Source organism: Thalassophryne amazonica, chromosome 23, assembly GCF_902500255.1.
Source record: "Thalassophryne amazonica chromosome 23, fThaAma1.1, whole genome shotgun sequence".
Lineage (NCBI taxonomy): Eukaryota > Metazoa > Chordata > Actinopteri > Batrachoidiformes > Batrachoididae > Thalassophryne > Thalassophryne amazonica.
Genome location: NC_047125.1, coordinates 22,506,182 through 22,526,273, shown reverse-complemented (window position 1 = coordinate 22,526,273; position 20,092 = coordinate 22,506,182). Strand labels below are relative to the sequence as shown.

General features: G+C 45.3%; 1 protein-coding gene and 1 long non-coding RNA gene across 2 annotated transcripts in view; one reads left to right on the top strand and one right to left on the bottom strand.

Moving 5' to 3' along the window:
- efnb3b (ephrin-B3b) overlaps positions 1-20,092 on the bottom strand; it is a 126,450-nt gene that overhangs the window by 60,034 nt on the left and 46,324 nt on the right. The window contains exon 2 of the mRNA XM_034163984.1: positions 27-316. Within this exon, the coding sequence (XP_034019875.1) occupies positions 27-316 (290 nt within the window). The remainder of the gene's footprint in view (positions 1-26; positions 317-20,092) is intronic.
- The window catches only part of LOC117504538, a 38,711-nt gene that overhangs the window by 4,229 nt on the left and 14,390 nt on the right, over positions 1-20,092 (top strand). The window lies entirely within an intron of this gene.

The window sequence follows — 20,092 nt, the reverse complement described above, 5'->3', positions numbered from 1 at the left end:
CCGCTGGTTCTGTTTGCTCAACTCACCGATGATGTAGTAATCATGCATGCTCTTGAACTCGTGGCCCCAGAGGTTGGGCGAAAACTCCTGGAATTTGATGGTGAAGCGACGCTCGCGTGTGGGTTCATCACAGGTCAGCACGATGTTAGGGGGGCCCGACACCTCGCAGCGGTCTGCCTGTTCCCGTGATGACACCAGGTACAGCTTGTAGAACTCGTACTCCGGCGTAGACCTGACAGTGTCCAAAGGGGGGCAGATCAGGTCCAGCCGGTCCCCGATCTGAGGGTACAGAATGTAGCCCTTATCATCACTGAACCTAGAGGCAAAAAAGCAAGAAGAAAAGCAATTAGCGTGGAGAGAAAATGCAATTTTGCTTTGTGAACTGATGAAATTATCCAGCTCAGAGCATTTGTCTTGCTGATGGATGAACAGCAGATGGACAATTTGTTGCCTTTCTTTCTCTTGCAGCTTTTACAGAAAAACAACCACGCATTCATGCAAGCAAACAAATTACACAAGACAACTTCACGCAATGCAACGCAGACACTGAAATAGTGAAGAAAAATGCAGAAAAAAATACAACCACCAGTTGATACACACCACTGGAATAATTACCAATCTTTGTACTTTGAAATCCCAGGAACAACACACAGACCCTCGGGGTGCAAGAGGTAATGCTAACATTCTAAGAAGGCCAATACTGCCATGGTCCTGACAAGAATTTTTTTTATTATCATTTTAAATGTCTGCTTTTGGTCTTTTTCCAGGGTACAAATGGGAGAAAACACATTAGTTTGCTGAATTTATGCATTCATTGGACAAAGTGGTGAGTCTTTAATGAATACTTGGATGGGTACTAACAATAAGTGTCATCCAAAGGCACTTTCCCTCAACACATCATCCAAAAAATATAAAGTAAATACAAAAGTTATCAGCCCAAATGTCACCCATATTTATGCTGATGCGTTATTCATGAAGACATTATGCATAAATCATTCTCTGTTATACGTTTCATAAAAGAAGTCTGAAATCGATTTCTTCATTCTCCTTGTGTGCTTGGATAGTCTGCCAAAATATTTGCTAAAATTGTATGGATTCTATTTGGGGGCCACAAAAAAAAAAAAAATTTCTCAACAAAAAATATAGCTAAGCAAAGTATTAAGTACACAAAAGCAGCTTCAAACCAAAGCATCCATGCATAATAAGTGAAACAGAAATACTGCAAACAACATTAAAGCAATAAAAGAAACCATTTTTACTGGATAACGACCATTCCAGTGAAGGAACAGCTATATAACAATCCTACACATACAGTATCATTTGGAATTCAACAACCTGAAAATATTCTCCTGCAGCATTGTAGGAAAATCTTAGAATCTGTTCATGTTTATCATCAGTTTAGATTTATCTCGACTTGTCCAGTCAACAGAAAGCTCCACTTCCCTTACTACATGTTGGTTTTTAGGCACTGGGACACAATTTTGTAAATTACTGGCCAAAATCACTGATCACATTGGTGTACAAAGGGAAAAATCTACATCGAGAAGTAGACAATGCTGTCTCCAGTACTCTGGAGAGTAGGCCACTTCTCACAAAGTGAAGGACAGAACAGATGCTATACTCTTGTTGGTCCAGCAGACTATAGATGGTTGTTGGTCATGTACTGCAGGGTAGATTTAACCAACATTTCCTGTGATGTCATGTCCAAAATGTTTTACCCACTAATGACATAATGCAGTACAGGTTCTCTAGCTGCTGTAGTGGAGTACTACATTTGTCTTATTTTGTCGTTTGTTCATACAAGATAAATATCTGCCTGTTGGCCCAGTGTGAAAAATGTAAATTATGCGCATGGTATAGAACAGACAGAGCTGAATGTCATATTTTCACAAGTGGGAATCTGTCATTAAAAGTGGTCAACATACAGGTACTGTTGTGTGGGCCGCTGAAGAGGAGGTACTGCTGGCCCACCACCACCAGAGGGCGCCCTGCCTGGAGTGCGGGCTCCAGGCACCAGAGGGCGCTGCCGCCTTATGGGAGCAGCCTGGGTGACAGCTGTCACCCATCACTGGACACAGCTGTTACACTCAGCACAGAGGTATATCAGGAGGACGGCGTCTCCACCTCAGTGCCGAGATATCGCCTTTAGACTGAGGTAACGTTCTCTGCATTTATATTCTGACTAACTAGCTAAAAGACTTGTTAAACCTTTTCAGGACAGCTGATTACTGAAAGCTAAATTGCTTGGATAAGTACTCACCTGCCTGCCATATTGTGACTAGAGGTGGAGGCGGCTTCTCCCCTCTCCGTTACTGGGTGCTGTCGCATCCACGCCTGTGTTGTTGCTCTCTCCCGCCAGCAGTACCGGATCCGACGAGCGGAGGCAGTGGCCACCTGGGAATTCGGGACTTGGCGGTTCCAGTATTTCCAGGGTTCGGTGGCAGAGGAGATCTGGGTGGTTTCGGTTCGACTGAGACGGACGTCTCCTACCTTCGAGCCTGCCCACACGACACCAGCGGATTCGACCCCAAATTGTGATTGTTGTATTCATTGTGCTCGTTTCACAATAGTAAACCTTGTTATTCACCTTCCTCCATTGTCCGTTCATTGCGCCCCCTGTTGTGGGTCTGTGTTCCTACACTTTCACAACAGGATATCTCGGCCAGCGTCATGGATCCCGAGGGGCGTCAACCGGCTGTTGAACGGCCAATGGAAGAACAAGGCGCGTCGGCGGCTTCGGGAGGGGTAATCGGTGAGTTGCAGCGGATCCTCGCCGCTTTCACCTCTCGGATCGATTTAATGACCGAGCAGCACGTTCTCCTAAACCGCAGGGTGGAGGCTCTCGCCGCACAAGTGGAGGCGCGCCCTCCGGGCGCCGCTGCGGCTCTCCCTCCCGAGGACCCTGCGCGTGAAAGTGACGTTCCACTGGTCGTTCAACGGTCCCTTCCTCCGTCCCCAGAAGCATACATAAGCCCTCCAGAACCGTACGGAGGCTGTGTGGAGACGTGCGCGGATTTCCTGATGCAGTGTTCGCTCGTCTTCGCACAGCGTCCCGTGATGTACGCGACTGATGCTAGCAAAATAGCTTATGTAATAAACCTGCTTCGCGGGGAGGCACGCGCTTGGGCTACAGCGCTCTGGGAGCAGAACTCACGGCTCCTTCATACCTACGATGGGTTTGTACGGGAGCTCAGAACGGTGTTCGACCATCCCAACAGAGGAGAGTCCGCTTCAACCGCGCTACTGTCGATGAGACAAGGGCGTCGGAGTGCAGCTGCCTATGCAGTCGCCTTCCGCATCGCGGCGGCGAGATCCGGCTGGAATAACACTGCCCTCCGCGCCGCCTTTGTAAACGGACTGTCACTGGTCCTAAAAGAACACCTGGTGGCGAAGGACGAACCGCGGGACTTAGATGGTCTCATCGATCTGGTCATACAACTCGACAACCGGTTAGAAGAACGCCGTCGGGAACGAGGCGAAGGGCGTGGCCAGGCACGCGTCGTCCCTCTCCCTTCCGGTTCCGATCGAGCTCCGCCCTCCCCACGCTCCTCTGTTCCTGCGCTCTGTGCGCCTACGGCTCCCCCTGCTGACAAAGCTATGGACACGAGCAGGGCAACATTTAGGGCACCTGGAGCACAAAGGAGGCGGGCCCACGGAGCTTGTTTTGTTTGTGGCTCGAGTGAGCATCTCGCAAACGACTGCCCCGAGCGGTTAAACTCCAACGCCCGCCCCTAGAGACTGGGCCAGGGGTGGGCCAGAACATTCACGTGGGACACACCCACATTGCTACACGACTCCCAGTCACGATCCTGTTTGAGGATTCAACCCTGAAGGCCTCAGCACTGGTGGACACGGGCTCTGAGGGGAATCTGCTAGACAGCAGATGGGCTAGGGAGATAGGGCTCCCTCTGGTGGCTCTTACCTCGCCTGTGCAGGTTCGGGCACTAGATGGCTCCCTACTCCCACCAATCACGCACAAGACACCTCCAGTAACTCTGGTGGTGTCAGGCAACCACCGGGAGGTGATCGAGTTCTTTGTGACTCAGGCCACCTCTTGTGTGGTTTTGGGTTTTCCCTGGATGTTGAAGCACAATCCCCGGATCGATTGGCCGTCCGGGGTAGTGGTTCAGTGGAGCGAAACCTGCCATCGGGAGTGTCTAGGTTCCTCGGTTCCTCCCGGCTCCCAAGCTAAGGAGGAGGTCCGAGTCCCGCCCAATCTGAAGGCGGTGCCGGCGGAGTACCATGACCTCGCTGACGTGTTCAGCAAGGATCTGGCTCTCACGCTTCCTCCCCACCGTCCTTATGATTGTGCCATTGATTTGGTTCCAGGCTGTGAGTACCCGTCCAGTAGGCTGTACAACCTCTCACGGCCGGAGCGTGAATCAATGGAGACCTACATCCGGGACTCATTAGCTGCCGGGTTGATCCGGAATTCCACCTCTCCGATGGGTGCTGGTTTCTTTTTTGTGGGTAAAAAAGATGGCGGGCTTCGTCCATGCATTGATTACAGGGGGTTGAACGAAATCACGGTTCGCAACCGATACCCGTTGCCCTTGTTGGATTCAGTGTTCACCCACTTGCATGGAGCCAAAATTTTCACCAAGCTGGATCTTAGGAATGCGTATCATTTGGTTCGGATCCGGAAGGGAGACGAATGGAAGACGGCATTCAACACCCCCTTAGGTCATTTTGAGTACCTGGTCATGCCGTTCGGTCTCACTAATGCTCCCGCGACTTTCCAAGCGTTGGTAAACGATGTCTTGCGGGACTTCCTGCACCGGTTCGTCTTCGTATATCTAGACGATATACTCATCTTTTCCCCGGATCCTGAGACACATGTCCGGCATGTCCGTCAGGTCCTGCAGCGGTTGTTGGAGAACCGCCTGTTTGTGAAGGGCGAGAAGTGTGAATTCCACCGCACTTCTTTGTCCTTCCTGGGGTTCATCATCTCCTCCAACTCCGTCGCCCCTGATCCGGCCAAGGTTGCGGCGGTGAGAGACTGGCCCCAACCAACAAGCCGTAGGAAGCTGCAACAGTTCCTCGGCTTTGCTAATTTCTACAGGAGGTTTATTAAGGGCTACAGTCAGGTAGTTAGCCCCCTGACAGCCCTGACCTCCCCAAAAGTCCCCTTCACCTGGTCGGATCGGTGCGAAGCCGCGTTCAAGGAGTTGAAACGGCGCTTCTCGTTTGCACCAGTTCTGGTGCAGCCCGATCCTAGCCGCCAGTTAGTGGTTGAAGTGGGTGCCTCGGACTCAGGGATAGGAGCGGTGCTCTCCCAGAGCGGGAAGACCGATAAGGTCCTTCACCCGTGTGCCTATTTTTCCCGCAGGTTGACCCCCGCTGAACGGAACTATGACGTCGGCAATCGGGAACTCCTTGCTGTGAAAGAGGCCCTCGAAGAGTGGAGACATCTGTTGGAGGGAACAGCCGTGCCATTCACGGTTTTCACTGACCATCGGAACCTGGAGTACATCAGGACCGCCAAGCGGCTGAACCCCAGGCAAGCCCGCTGGTCACTGTTCTTTGGCCGTTTTGACTTCCGGATCACCTACCGTCCCGGGACCAAGAATCAAAGATCGGATGCATTGTCCCGGGTGCACGAAGACGAAGTCAAAGCGGAACCGTCGGATCCCCCGGATCCCATTATCCCGGAGTCCGCTATCGTGGCCGCCCTCACCTGGGACGTGGAGAAGACCGTCCGGGAGGCCCTGACCCGTGACCCGGACCCCGGAAACGGACCAAAGGACAGACTATACGTCCCACCAGAGGCTAGGGCTGCAGTCCTGGACTTCTGTCACGGTTCTAAACTCTCCTGTCACCCTGGGGTGCGAAGGACCATGACAGTCGTCCGGCGACGCTTCTGGTGGGCATCCCTGGAGGCCGACGTCCGGGACTACGTCCAGGCCTGTACCACCTGCGCCAGGGGCAAGGCCGACCACAGAAAGACCTCAGGGCAGCTACAGCCACTGCCCGTGCCTCATCGCCCCTGGTCCCACATCGGCCTGGACTTTGTCACGGGTCTCCCGCCGTCCCAGGGACACACCGTCGTCTTCACGATAGTGGACCGTTTCTCCAAGGCGGCCCACTTCGTGGCCCTCCCGAAGCTCCCAACGGCCCAGGAGACAGCGGACCTCCTGGTCCACCACGTCGTCCGTCTGCATGGCATACCATCAGACATCGTCTCCGATCGCGGTCCCCAGTTCACCTCGCACGTCTGGAGGAGCTTCTGCCGGGAACTGGGGGCCACGGTCAGCCTCTCGTCTGGGTACCACCCCCAGACCAACGGGCAGGCAGAGCGGGCGAATCAGGAACTGGAGCAGACACTTCGCTGTGTGACAGCCGCGCACCCGACGGCCTGGAGTACCCACCTGGCCTGGATCGAGTACGCCCACAACAGCCAAGTGTCATCAGCCACCGGCCTCTCCCCGTTTGACGTGTGCTTGGGGTATCAGCCCCCCTTGTTTCCGGTGGTTGAGGGAGAGGTCGGTGTGCCCTCGGTCCAGGCCCACCTACGGAAGTGCCGTCGGGTGTGGCGTGCCGCCCGCTCTGCTTTGTTGAAGGCCCGGACGAGGGCGAAGAAACATGCAGACCGGCGGCGGGCCCCGGCCCCCAAGTATCATCCTGGGCAGGAGGTCTGGTTGTCCACCAAGGACATTCCTCTGCAGGTAGACTCGCCGAAACTTCAAGAACGGTACATCGGACCTTACAAGATCCTCAAGGTCATCAACCCCGCCGCAGTGAGGCTCCAGCTTCCGGCCTCACTGCGGATCCATCCAGTTTTTCATGTTTCCCGGATCAAGCCCCTTCACACCTCACCCCTCTGCACCCCGGGTCCGGCGCCGCCTCCTGCCCGGATCATCGACGGGGAACCGGCTTGGACTGTACGCCGGCTCCTTGATGTCCGTCGGATGGGCCGGGGTTTTCAATATCTGGTGGACTGGGAGGGGTACGGTCCCGAGGAGCGCTCCTGGGTGAAGAAGGGCTTCATCCTGGACCCGGCCCTCCTGGCCGACTTCTACCGTCGCCATCCGGACAAGCCCGGCCGTGCGCCAGGAGGCGCCCGTTGAGGGGGGGGTCCTGTTGTGTGGGCCGCTGAAGAGGAGGTACTGCTGGCCCACCATCACCAGAGGGCGCCCTGCCTGGAGTGCGGGCTCCAGGCACCAGAGGGCGCTGCCGCCTTATGGGAGCAGCCTGGGTGACAGCTGTCACCCATCACTGGACACAGCTGTTCCACTCAGCACAGAGGTATATCAGGAGGACGGCGTCTCCACCTCAGTGCCGAGATATCGCCTTTAGACTGAGGTAACGTTCTCTGCATTTATATTCTGACTAACTAGCTAAAAGACTTGTTAAACCTTTTCAGGACAGCTGATTACTGAAAGCTAAATTGCTTGGATAAGTACTCACCTGCCTGCCATATTGTGACTAGAGGTGGAGGCGGCTTCTCCCCTCTCCATTACTGGGTGCTGTCGCATCCACGCCTGTGTTGTTGCTCTCTCCCGCCAGCAGTACCGGATCCGACGAGCGGAGGCAGTGGCCACCTGGGAATTCGGGACTTGGCGGTTCCAGTATTTCCAGGGTTCGGTGGCAGAGGAGATCTGGGTGGTTTCGGTTCGACTGAGACGGACGTCTCCTACCTTCGAGCCTGCCCACACGACACCAGCGGATTCGACCCCAAATTGTGATTGTTGTATTCATTGTGCTCGTTTCACAATAGTAAACCTTGTTATTCACCTTCCTCCATTGTCCGTTCATTGCGCCCCCTGTTGTGGGTCCGTGTTCCTACACTTTCACAACAGGTACTGGACAAAATTTGGGGTTACAAATGAAAAACTAGTGTATAGTACAGGATGAAGCGCTGTCAAGATGACCAGGTGATAACCATATCCAACATGGATCTTGGTACAGTTGAACATCTCATTTACACGAGGGTAAATCTGTGAATAATTTGGATATGTACAAGAATTTTAATCTGACATTTCGTTCCACAGATGTAAACAACAGATGCAGCTCAATAGAGCTGAACTTAACAGTTATGAGGGTCAAACTATTCGTCTATGTCAGTGTAAACAGCAAAGATGGAAATTCTCAGTGTATACACAGATGTAAATAACAGGTGCAGATCACTGCATTTAAATATGACAGTTATGTGTTAATCTAAGTTGAAGATCACATTTAAATGAATGTAAATCTAATGAATTTATAAGGATGCAAACAATACGTGCAGACTGTTGCTCAATATCCCAGCTACGCGAGTGTCAATCTAATCTGTTACTAGCTTACACTGATGATAGACAATACAGACTAGCACAGTAAACATGAAAACATGCTCTTATTTTCAAAGCAGTCTCATGTTTGACATAACATAATTATGACTGTTAACAATGTCAAAGGTCCACCCAAAATCAACTTTGAACGACATTATAGCACTAGCATGACATTTGCAGCTAACATTTTCATAAAGCAGTCTAATCTAAACTACGTTAGTCGGCCAACGTTATCTGCCTAATCACCGTTTCATGATGACGGCTAAACTTGTAGATTAGCCGTTTTACATTAGTCAATGATTTTCACGGGCATAACGGCCTCGCGAGCGCCGCTGGCAAGAAACACCTCCAATGCGCAACAATTTTGTTTACTCCAGGGTTGGTCGTTATCATAAACTATCCATCCGTTGTTTCGTTAACTGACTTTATTAACATTTGCGGACACAAATGAACTGCAGAACGACGTGCATAGCTCTTAGCCTAGCAGTTCTTCTTCTACACTTCCGTCAAGCCTTTTTGTGCACACAACGCTGCTCAGCGTGACAGTGACACCCATTGGCTAATGTGAGAATGGTCACAAACACATCATGACAGTCGTCTGCTGCAACCATGGCCAAAAGCAGAGGAAGCTCTCCTTTTGGAGGAATACGAGCAACATAGGGGTGCGCCTGAGTGTTCCATCAAGTGGCGGTACACGATAGCTGCCATTTTTGAGGTAAGACACCGAAGTGTTGTCGACTAAAATAAGATTAGCCTCCTCTGTACCAGGCTAAAATCTTTAGTAGGGGAACACGAAAGTTTAACTGACTAAGCGCTTTGTGCAACGACTAACATCAACTAAATGAGTTTATGCGACTAAACAAAATTAGACTGCTTTATGAAACCGGGCCCAGACCTACATAGCAGCTCTGAAACAATTTTGCATCACACTGCCAACATTAGAAACAACTTGTCATGAGATTATTTCAACAATTTTTTGGTATATTTTAAAAAACTAAAATGGGTTCCAATCCCATATGAAGTATGTGTTGCAGTATGGAGGAGCCGGTGGGCTTTCAGGGGTCTATCAGAGCAGAAAATATAAGAACCTGCGTGTTATGGGGGCGTAAACTCCACAAAAGACTTAACAACCTTGAGTTGCCTCACAGTGCAGGGCCATCTCTTGCTGATAATGCCAAACACTACAAGGTCTCAAGCTAGCTGGTGAGGCCCATGGTGACTTTAGCGCGCACACACTGGGCCAAGTGAGGAAAAACAGAAAGCCATCGAGGCACATCTATGACGGCTTTATCTCAGGTTAAAATAAAGGTCACTACTGACAGAAAGAAAGAAACAGTTTATAGTCGTGAAAAGATAAGATGGTCGGGGAGTTTTCGGCGCAGCCGACGTGCTCGCTGAATGTTAAGTGACACTTTGATTTCGATGTGGGAGGAACAGAACGGAGCCTCATTGCCTGTGATGTGAAGAAGCCCATTTTCTGCTACCTCCGATTCAGACAGGGTTTCTGTTTCCAACAAATTCATGGGAACACATGGGAGTCGCAGCACTCAAACCCATTTAATTATTCTCTCTGTTCTGCTGTCAGGCAACTGCTATTAAAAATTACATGATACAGGATCACAACGTACAAACAGACAAGGAATTGTGTTGCATAATGGCCTGTCAGAAAGACGACCGGTGTGTGCACAGACAGTTCCCCCCTTTTTTTCGGTTTCTGGAGCTGCGAGTAGCCAATTTGCATTTCAGCAGTGACAGCCACACATCACACAACAATATTCTTGTTCCCTAAAACTTAACATTATATTCTGTGACGAGAAAGGAAATTATTATGCAATCAATTCACTAACATCAGAAATGAAACAAATTAGTAAATATTCTCTGGTTTGTACCTGAGGATCAGCTGCGTTTCTATGCTTTCTAACACAGGAAATTATATGTAATACAATTTTATACTCCTGCTCAGAGAAGAAGGAAAAAAAGGCATTTAGAAAAGTCACCTTGAGCAATGGGAAATAATGGCCATTTTTATAACTTTATGACATTTTATAGATGAAACATTATTTGAAACTAAAATTGATAAAGTAAACCTTACTTGGTGCCCTATGCGTAACAAAGGCTAGAGATAGAAAGGAAAAGTTCACTTTTTACTACCTTAGTCCTAAAAAGTTTCATATTTTTGTCACAAGAGAAGCGGTGTTGTATAGTAACAAGGTAAAAATACTTCATTACTGTACTTAAGTACATTTTGGGAGACTTTGTACTTTACTTGAGTTTTTTAAATTCAGCTTACTTTCACTTTTACTTCACTACATTTCCGACGTTAATTGCATACTTCTACTCCGATACATTTTCTATGCGCCATGCCGTTACTCGTTACAAAAAACACACACACACACAAAAAAAGTCGTGTTTTCAGCCAGAGACACCACTGATTACTAGTGACAGCAACAACGTCAGGCCGATTTGTCATGAGGCTTGTCCGGTAGGCTTTTTTGCAGTTGCGCACTTGTTTGTCAGGAAAATGATCATTTCTCTACATTCTGCAGCGCGGCTTTGCTTTGAACCTTGAACCAATCAAAGCAGTGATTTGATTCGTGGATTCATTGTCGCTTTATCCTAATTTTTTTCCGCTAAAACCCTGAAGAGCATATGTCTGTGAGTAATATTTAATATTTTTATGTTAAACCGCCCTGTTATGGTCTTCTGAAACAGTTGCTAGATGTATTTTATAACTTAAAAATGGGACCGATGCTAATCCGTTTGCATATCTATGGCATTTTCAATGTTAAAGTTAGCATTAAGCTGTTCGCATCAGCACGTTTGTGTTGATTTGTTTTCTGTGTAATTAATGGCTCAGCGTTCGTTGTTGTAAAACAGTCAAATTGTAATTTTTTTAATTTATTTTTATTCATATATTAATAATAGCAACAACAATAATAGTCTACATAATAGACAATAATAGTCAATAATAATAGACTAATAATGTTACAATACAATTTTAGAGAAAGAGACAAAAAGAACCTAATGAAACAAAACACAACAGAAAAGATAAAACCATGTAACAATGAAAATAAATAAATACATATAGAAATAAATAACTGTTTCCTGTGAACACCTAGTGAGTAGCCTACTCTCGTTTAGGTTTTGAAACCTTGTTTCCGAAGTGTTTTTGTGTGATGTGCACAATTTTCAGTACTTTGACTAATACTACCAGTCATTTACAAGCCTAGATAAACTTGGTAATATAAAAATCAAAATATCAAAAATCCGTTTTTGATTATTAACATTTACTTGTACTTTAACTTTCAATGCTTGAGTACATTTAGTTGTACATTACTTGTCATACTTAAGTACAATAAATACTAGATACTTTAAGACTTTTACTTGAGTAGCATTTCAATCGGTGACTTGAACAAAGTCATTTTTTAATGGATAACTGTACTTCTACTTAAGAGTGATTTTCCGGTACTTTATACAACACTGAAGAGAAGGCAAGGGAGCATGAATCCCCATCCCCAATGAAGCAAAAGCCTGAAGTGAATCAAAATTGTGACCAGAAATGGCACAATGTTATCTGCAACCTCACCACAAGAGGACACTAAATCCTACAAACTGTAGCTTTAAAATAGAAATATGCCTGGTACATTATTACATTTACATGTAACACATTCGGTTTTTGAGCTGTGTGGCTGCACATATAAATCTCAAACACTGGATGTACATGCACAAACCTGCTGTCCACACCCATCTTTAGCCATGAATGGATGTAGAAGCTCATTCAAACAATCATTTCCTTGTGAAACATGTCTTACTCAAGCTGACCCGTTTCCAATCAGGTCATACAAAACATTACTACAGATGTGCGTACGGAAATAAATATATTTATTTGCTTTGTTTTTCAATAATTTCTGCCTAGTCTTCATTTTCTATTTACCATATCAGACATTCTCACCTTATAAATTCCACTTTATATATGGAAAAAAGTGGAAGGTTTTTGTTTAGTGTGTACACTCTTTACAGATGAGGGCCAAGAACTCAATTAACACAACTGCAAATTATTTTCAGCTCAGTTCCAAAATTTGATTTGTGGTTTTCAATCGAGAGTCATCATGACACACGGGGACAAGTTGGACAGTGTTACATTATTCATGGAGACCGCGTGAATGCTGCACTCCAGTGAGTGAACGTGTTGCTGCATATTCACATCACCATCCACGTTTCTGACATACAGTGGAACCTCGCTTTTAGAACATAATTGGTTCCTAATTGTTGTTCTTAAACCCAGTTGTTCTTAAACTGAAGACAATTTTCCCATTAAAAAAAACAATGCAAAATGGATTAATCAGTTCCTAGCCCCAAAAAGAACTTTGTGTTTTTACCTTTTTAACAGCATTTCATGCATAAAAGGCAGACAACATACAAAGAATATGCACAGTATCTTGTATAAAATACTGCAGACAATTTAATTTCACCTTACTTGTACAGAAGAGACCATGAGAACATCAGGTAACTGAATTTCTGAACAGATCAGATGCCTCTGTTGCAGTGAAACTCTGGTCGGATTTTATGTTGTATGCTAACAGCATTAGCACTTTTAGCTGTAGGTAGCTACGTTTGCCCGTTTGCTCCACTTAATGTATGATTACTTGAAAAAATACATGGTTCATAATTGTTAATATCCACAACAAAGTAAACCCTTAGGAGAACCACCGCGCGGACCCCAAAAATATGATTTAATAAACATCCACTGACAGATTTTCTTGGTTCTTCTTCTTTCAAGTTTATTGGCGGATTGCAACCCAACACGGTGCATTACCGCCACCTACTGTGGCGGACTTTGTTCGAAAGTGATGCATTTTTTTTTAAATATATTCTTAAACCAAGCTGTTCTTAAACTAAGGTTCCAGTGTATTTAGAGAGCAGCAGATTTGTGCTTGTGCTTTGAACGACTGTACATAAAGTGAGTGGATCCAGAGTATCTTTGCTAGCCAACATAGTTGTTGTTTGAAAAAGGAAATACAGTCTGGCAATATTGACAAAATAAAAGGAACAATTTTAAGGAAGCACTGAAACACCACCAAAAGAAATTTAATCAAATTTTGCAGGACTGAAGGACTACTTTCCGACTAAATTCCTGAAGTAGAATTTCAGCTGTGATCACTCAACCTTGATGGTCTGAATCATGCAGATGTTTTTAAATTTTAATAATGGAGTATGACCTCATTATTCAAAGGGAACAAATCTGTACAATTTTTTCACCAGTTCTCAGGGCGAGGCAAATGTAACTCATCAAGCATCGGCAATGAAAAGTTTAATTTCATCAGGGCCGTTTTGTACCGTCATCTTTGCAACCAAATCCTCGTGTGTCAGTTACGTGTCTCAGCTGTGTGAGCTTACAGCCACAAACCTGCTGGGAACTAAGATGTGAGTTTTATCTGTTGCCGTGTTGCTGCTGGCACACACCGGAGGGGGAAGTGGAGAAAGCAGAAGGAACAGTGTAGGAACTTTAGCCGAGGTGGGCCCAGAGGCCTGTTGGAACTCCGCTGTTCCATTTCTCATTACCGAGGTCAGCCGGGGTTATCAGGCACTACTTAGGCTTGGGAAGCAGGCACTCAGCTTCACTCAACAGGTCCACGCACGAATGCTTCCCCTTCCTGCCAGCCGCAGACAAGCAAGCACATGTGCTCGCGCCGTTTATAGAGCAGGAACTATAAACACGCAGGTGGTTCCTCAGGCGTCTCCAGCAACACCTAAACAGGGAAAATCTATTCAGACGCTCACATGAATGCCCTCCCGCAAAACACAAAAAAGGTTTCCCTAAACACATCCACCCACATCCAAAGTAACAGGCCTGCTTCTGCCAAAGTGCCAACGCCGGAGCGCACCTGCTTTTAAAAACACACACCTTTTGCTTCCTGCGTGACGCATTCATGAACACAATCTGATGGTACTCTGAGTCACAGCTGAGCCGCACTGCAGAATGGCTAAACTAACACACACACACACACACACACACACACACACACACACACAGTGTAGAGATATGGTGTGCGATATAACGCCACTGGGCAGGGGTTCTGAAAAAACAAAAACAAAAAACAAAAATGCTAAAAGAAAGGAAAAAAGTGGAAAATACTGAACACGTCAAAGCAAGAGATGTAGCAGCAACAAAAAATTAGAACGTGCTGAAAGAAACATGAAACAAAGAAAAAACAATCAGGAAACAAAGAGAAAACAGTCCACTGCTTTCAAAACAAATACTGTGAAAAAGAGCACAACACCATAAGAAAAGTAAAACAGAGATCGAAGGATAACACTCCAGAACAGTAATGTAGAAAGAGTTAATTCCAGCTCCTTCATGGAGAACAACTCAGACCCTGAGCAAGTCTATACTCTTGAAAGGAATGGGTCGAGTGTTCCCTGATCTCATCATGGGGTTGAAAAGAAATATAGTGTGGGATACCAAAATCCACACTTTCCTTCTCCTCTGCGGGGCACCTTCTTTGCTGACAAACTACTAGACTCAGACAGCCACCAGTCGCGTTCATGCAAATATTAATGTGATTTATGGAGATATACAATCAACCCGTGTGTATTCTCTGCACTGAATATCCCATTCAATTGAATGGGAAAATGTCCAAACTTTAACATAAAGCATCTTTTTTTGCACAGTAAATTTTTAAGAGGCATTTGTGATTGTAAGTCTGTATTGCAGTTCTTACCAAAGGTTTCCCAAAGTAATCCCTTGCCCATATGATTATATCAGCTATTGATGAATGACAGTTCTTGAAGCACTGCTGTCTGAGGGATCGAGTGTTCAGTTTAGTCTTGTGTCCTTGCGCTTTACGCACTGAATTTCGTCCAGATTCCTTAAATCGTTTCATGAAATTCTGCAATGCAGATAAACAAATGTATAAATGCAGATACCTTCCACATCGTGATGATTTACACATTGTGCTTTGTGTGAAGGATTAGTTTAGAGCTTACTACACGGATTTTGACCAAACTTTACAACCACAAATCCCAAATGTACATTCAGCCAACAGTTAAGGAAAATGTGAAATCACTTTGGTAAGGATCAGTCAACGATTAAGGTCAGAACTCAAAGGTGAAATTTGTTGCCCCGTGTTAATCTATAGGGACATGGCTAATTTCACAGAAATGAGCTGAAACTGTGCCGGACACTTTGTGAATCCGGCAAACACGGCAATGCTCTGAAACTCACTTTCACGAGAGACGTGGAGAACAAAGGAGGGAGCAAGGGGGCACAGCAGGGAAAATTGAAGTGAGGCTTACTTACAAACGACTTTATACACTTCATCTGTGACCACATCTAAATAAATCATCCTGTTCAGAAACAGCCCTGAGCAACATTTTCACTGCAGAAACCCGCCCCGTCTCTGTGCGTCTGTCTGTTTTTAGTCCTCCTCACTCCTCTATCTCCTTCCCTTTTTCTCAGTCCTTGACAATAGAGCCATTCATGTGGCCACACTTTGAAACATGCCATGGTGGGGGGGACTGGAGGAGGCCAGAGGTGACACTGTTTGGGGAGAAGGGGAGGAGGAGGAGGAGATAGAGAAAGTAAGAAGGGGGGAAGCTTTCCTCGTCTTTCTTTCACCGCAGCTCTTTTATGAGCACAGAAACATCATTTTCTCAACCCAAGCGCCACCCTGCCGCGACCTCTGAGCTGTGCTGAAAAGACTCAAGTGTCAGTCTCGCTGACCTCCTCTCTGACCTCTTACACCTTCCATTTCTCGCCCTTGATTCCTCCTCCCAAAGCCCCTTCCAGCCAACCTCTTCCCCAGTCTTGTAATCTACTGACAAGCATCTTAATATTTTGTGATTAGAGTGCAATTTAGAATAAATTGTTAAAACCTAGATCCTCTCTGGGTTAATGCTGCTCTGTCCTTGGAGATGGCCGGTCCACTAGCATGTCGTCTGCATATTTACCGGGTTTTGCCAGCATGTGAGACAGCTCAAACATTTCCCAGATTCCACAGCAGAAACCGGAGTCGTGTCCAGACCAAAGTCGGGCACGCAGGTGTAGCCGGCAGGGAGACAAGAGAGAGAGTGTGTGGACACAAGAACACAAAGACGAGGGAGGGCAAAGGAGCGAAGTACAGACTCCATGAGAGCGGGAAAGGAAAGAACAAAAAGATGGAGGTACATTAGGGAAAAAACAATGTAAAGACGACAAAAAGGTTTCTAGAACATCGCCAGTAATCAAACCTCTGGGAGGTCTACTTTCCTTTTATGAATGCGTCACATCACAGAAATCCCCTAAAAATACCCAAAAAATAAACATGGGTACCGAACTGATCTAAAGGTTTGCATGATGATGATGATGATGTCTTTAAGTCGAGTCACGCTGTCTCAATGTAAATTCCTGTTAGCGTTGGGCTTTCTCTTGGCTTTGAGCAGATCCATTACCGTGATTTTTACAATCTGGTTCACTCCTTGAGGTTTTTGTACCCACAGTTGAATTTTGTTTATCCAGTCTAGTCTTCTTCTACAGTCTTTTCTTCCTCTTCTTCCATAGCGTTTATTAGGGGTTAGTAACCTGCTGGTGCTTTACCACCACTAACTGGAAGGGAGTGTGCGCAAGTAACCGTCTCTTCCATCTTACCACACATTTAACTGACACCTCGTGGTCGGAAGTAAAACACAATCACGCCACCCCCCTTTCTTTGAAGTGTACAAAACTACAATGCCACACAAAGTGGAATTAATGAGAGCTATATAAAAAGTACTGTTTGTTTATTTTGGAAAAAGGAAATGAATACATAAATAAAGAAATAGCAGCACTCTTGATTGCAGGTAGGTTTTTTTTTTTTTAAACTTGATGCGTTGCAAAGATGTTCAACTGTCAAGCATATATACTGGATTGACTTTAATGTACTTGAAGTGTACCACACGCCAGTGCATTATCTTGGGAAATACAAGTATCAGATCAGGATTCTGCAGATACTGCTTTGGAACAGGGGGAAAAAATACTTTAAAAAAATTGATATGGGCCTCTAAAGTGTTTGTTAATAAGGCATCTTTAGCAGAACTTTAAATAAAATAAATATCATGCTTTTTTGAAACGCCCCAAAATGTTTAGTGGAGCTAACTTGTTGCATTTTATTATTATTACATTATTAAATTAACATTGACACAATTTACGTACGATATCAACATAAGTCATACCAGTCTAAAACTGGCACGGGGGTGATTTAGACTGGTGTATTACAAGAAAGCTGGCCATATTTCTTCAGGCTTTTTTTTTTTTTTGGACTAACGCATCAACAATTTAAAAAGTTGTCCCATTAACTGTTGTGCATTATTTCCAAAACAAATTTTTCAAAAATGGATTTCTCAAAAATGAAGCAACTGTTAAACATAAGTGAAGCACTTGATCACCAACAGTGTTTTAGAAGGACTTGGTTTGTAAAAGTTGAACCTATCAACAACATATTGCAGAACACAAACTCCAGTAAAAATGCAGCTGGAAATAACTCTGTTAATGAAACATCGAACAATTTTGGAAAATGTCGTAATGTCGCTGGGTTCTTTAGAAGTACTGCCTCCGCCCTGCTGCAGTCCGCCTTCACAGTTAAAAAATAAGTTACAATTGTCATGGAAGAGACACGGTGACAAAACAAATACATAAAGGTAACGCGAAGAGAACATAGAGGCTGTACAGACTGTAAGAACACCAACTGGTGAAAACGTGTGAAAGATAGAAGGCCGCCAAGGGAAGGACGCTACCGAGGATGGAGCACAAAATGAAATCATCCGCTGTGGGGGTTTTGCCCTTGAGCTAACCACATCCCAGCGTGAGCAAGAAGCCAAAGAGAAACAGACAGCAAAGGACCAATCTATTAGGGAATAATAAATGACGGCAGTGTTTGGTGCCGCGGCGAGGAGATTTACGGCGAGCCGCGTGCATAAAGCTGTCTGTGCTAATCTCATGGTATACGCACTGTAATCACACACAGGGGCCCCCCGAGTGCTCCCCCACTTTCAATGTACACAAGCTGTCACGCGCACACACTACAGAGCGCCAAACCGATCTGCTATGGGAGGCGTATGCGCGCTGTAAGACAAGCGTGCACCCACTGAGCTGCAGCACCTGCAGGCGGTCTAGTAGCTGTCTAAACCAAATCTGCTGGGGCTCATTTGGCGGACAGGTGCTTTCCAACGAATGCCAGAAGAAAATGCCCCTTTTAAACACATCATCATTTGAGCTCCTCCACCAATGTTCAAACCTCATTCCCGTTCAAACCCGTCAAATGCAGACGAATATCTGAATTTGGTGCCTTCCCTTTAATGGTTTTTCCAGCATGTGCGCCTTTGAGTGATTAAAAAAACAAAAATGAAGCCACTCAACATCTTGACATGTAAACTTATCTCACTTCTGACAGACATTTTTTACTCTTTTCAGGAAAAATATTATTTCAAGCTTCAGCTTTGGATTAAATCACTCGTTACTCTGTAGATTTGTTACAGTGGACCCACGCTGCAAAGGGACTGCAGCGGTGATCGTTTTCCACTGTTGTTCTGCAGCAATCACAACGTACTCCACTAAACGCTGTGCAGCCGAGACACATCAATGACATCCACAATATAAAACATATGGCTGGGTATTTTTTAAAAGACACAAACAGGAATTCGCCTCATGGATCCATCTGTCTTCAACACAGGATTGGAAATGCACAACCCCAAATCAGAAAAACTTGCAAAAGAAAAAAAGTTACAAGTTACTAAAAAAAGGTGTGCCAGCTTTTTTTTTTTTCCAAAATGACCCCAAACAATTTTGATGATGGACAGTATTTTGCACCTAAATGATACTGTCCCCGAAAACTGTGTGCTGATATAATTTGTCTAACCAATTTTGTGTGACTATTTTCAGGTGAAATCGACAAAAGTTTTGTTGCAGCTGAAAAATATTGTATCTTTATCAGATAACTGAATTTTCCAGATATTATTACTAATTTCCTTTTAATGTTGACAAATGATGCCATCCTAAATATCTTTTCAGAAGTATTCCAGTGAGCAGAGTCCTTCGAGTTTTGGACACGACTGCATAGGAGACCAATTTCAACATTTTCTCTTATATATTATGATAAAATGCTATGAGACTACAACTCCATTGATGACACACACAAACTGCCCGAAATATTCTGTTGTGTCCATATAGAAGTACTGTTGAAAGTAAGTGTTTGCTGTTCTGATATGTTCTGGGTGGTCTCTCTCAAAATACATAGGGGTCCTTTAAAAAAAAAAAATCTGAATGCTGAGCCGCCTGACCACAATACAGTGTGTGATGCCTCTGAGCCCAGAAACATTGATGCTACCTCTGGAGAGGTTAACATAAGGCTTCTTTTTTGCATACCAAATTTTTTAAGCAGCATTTGTGACTGTAACACTGTATTGTTGTGCTTGACAAAGGTTTCCCACTATTATGTCCATATGGTTATATCAGCTATTGATGAAAACTGTTCTTGATGCAGTGTCATCTGAGGGATCAGAGATCATGGGTGGTCAGCATACACCCTTTTCCTTTATGCACTAAAATTCCTCTATAATCCTTGAATCATTTAAAGATAATATGCCCTCTAGGTTGAGAAATATGCAAATGTCTTCCAATTTTTGTTGAGGAACATTGTTCTAAACATTGCAATAATTTTTTCACATATTTGTTAACAAAATGGGGAGTCTTTGTCCACCTTTGCTCCTGTAAGACTTAGCCTTTTTCGGATACTGCTTTTGTGCCAGACCACGATTACAATCACCTGTTGGCATCACCTGTTTGAAATAACATCATTATGTAATGTTTACCT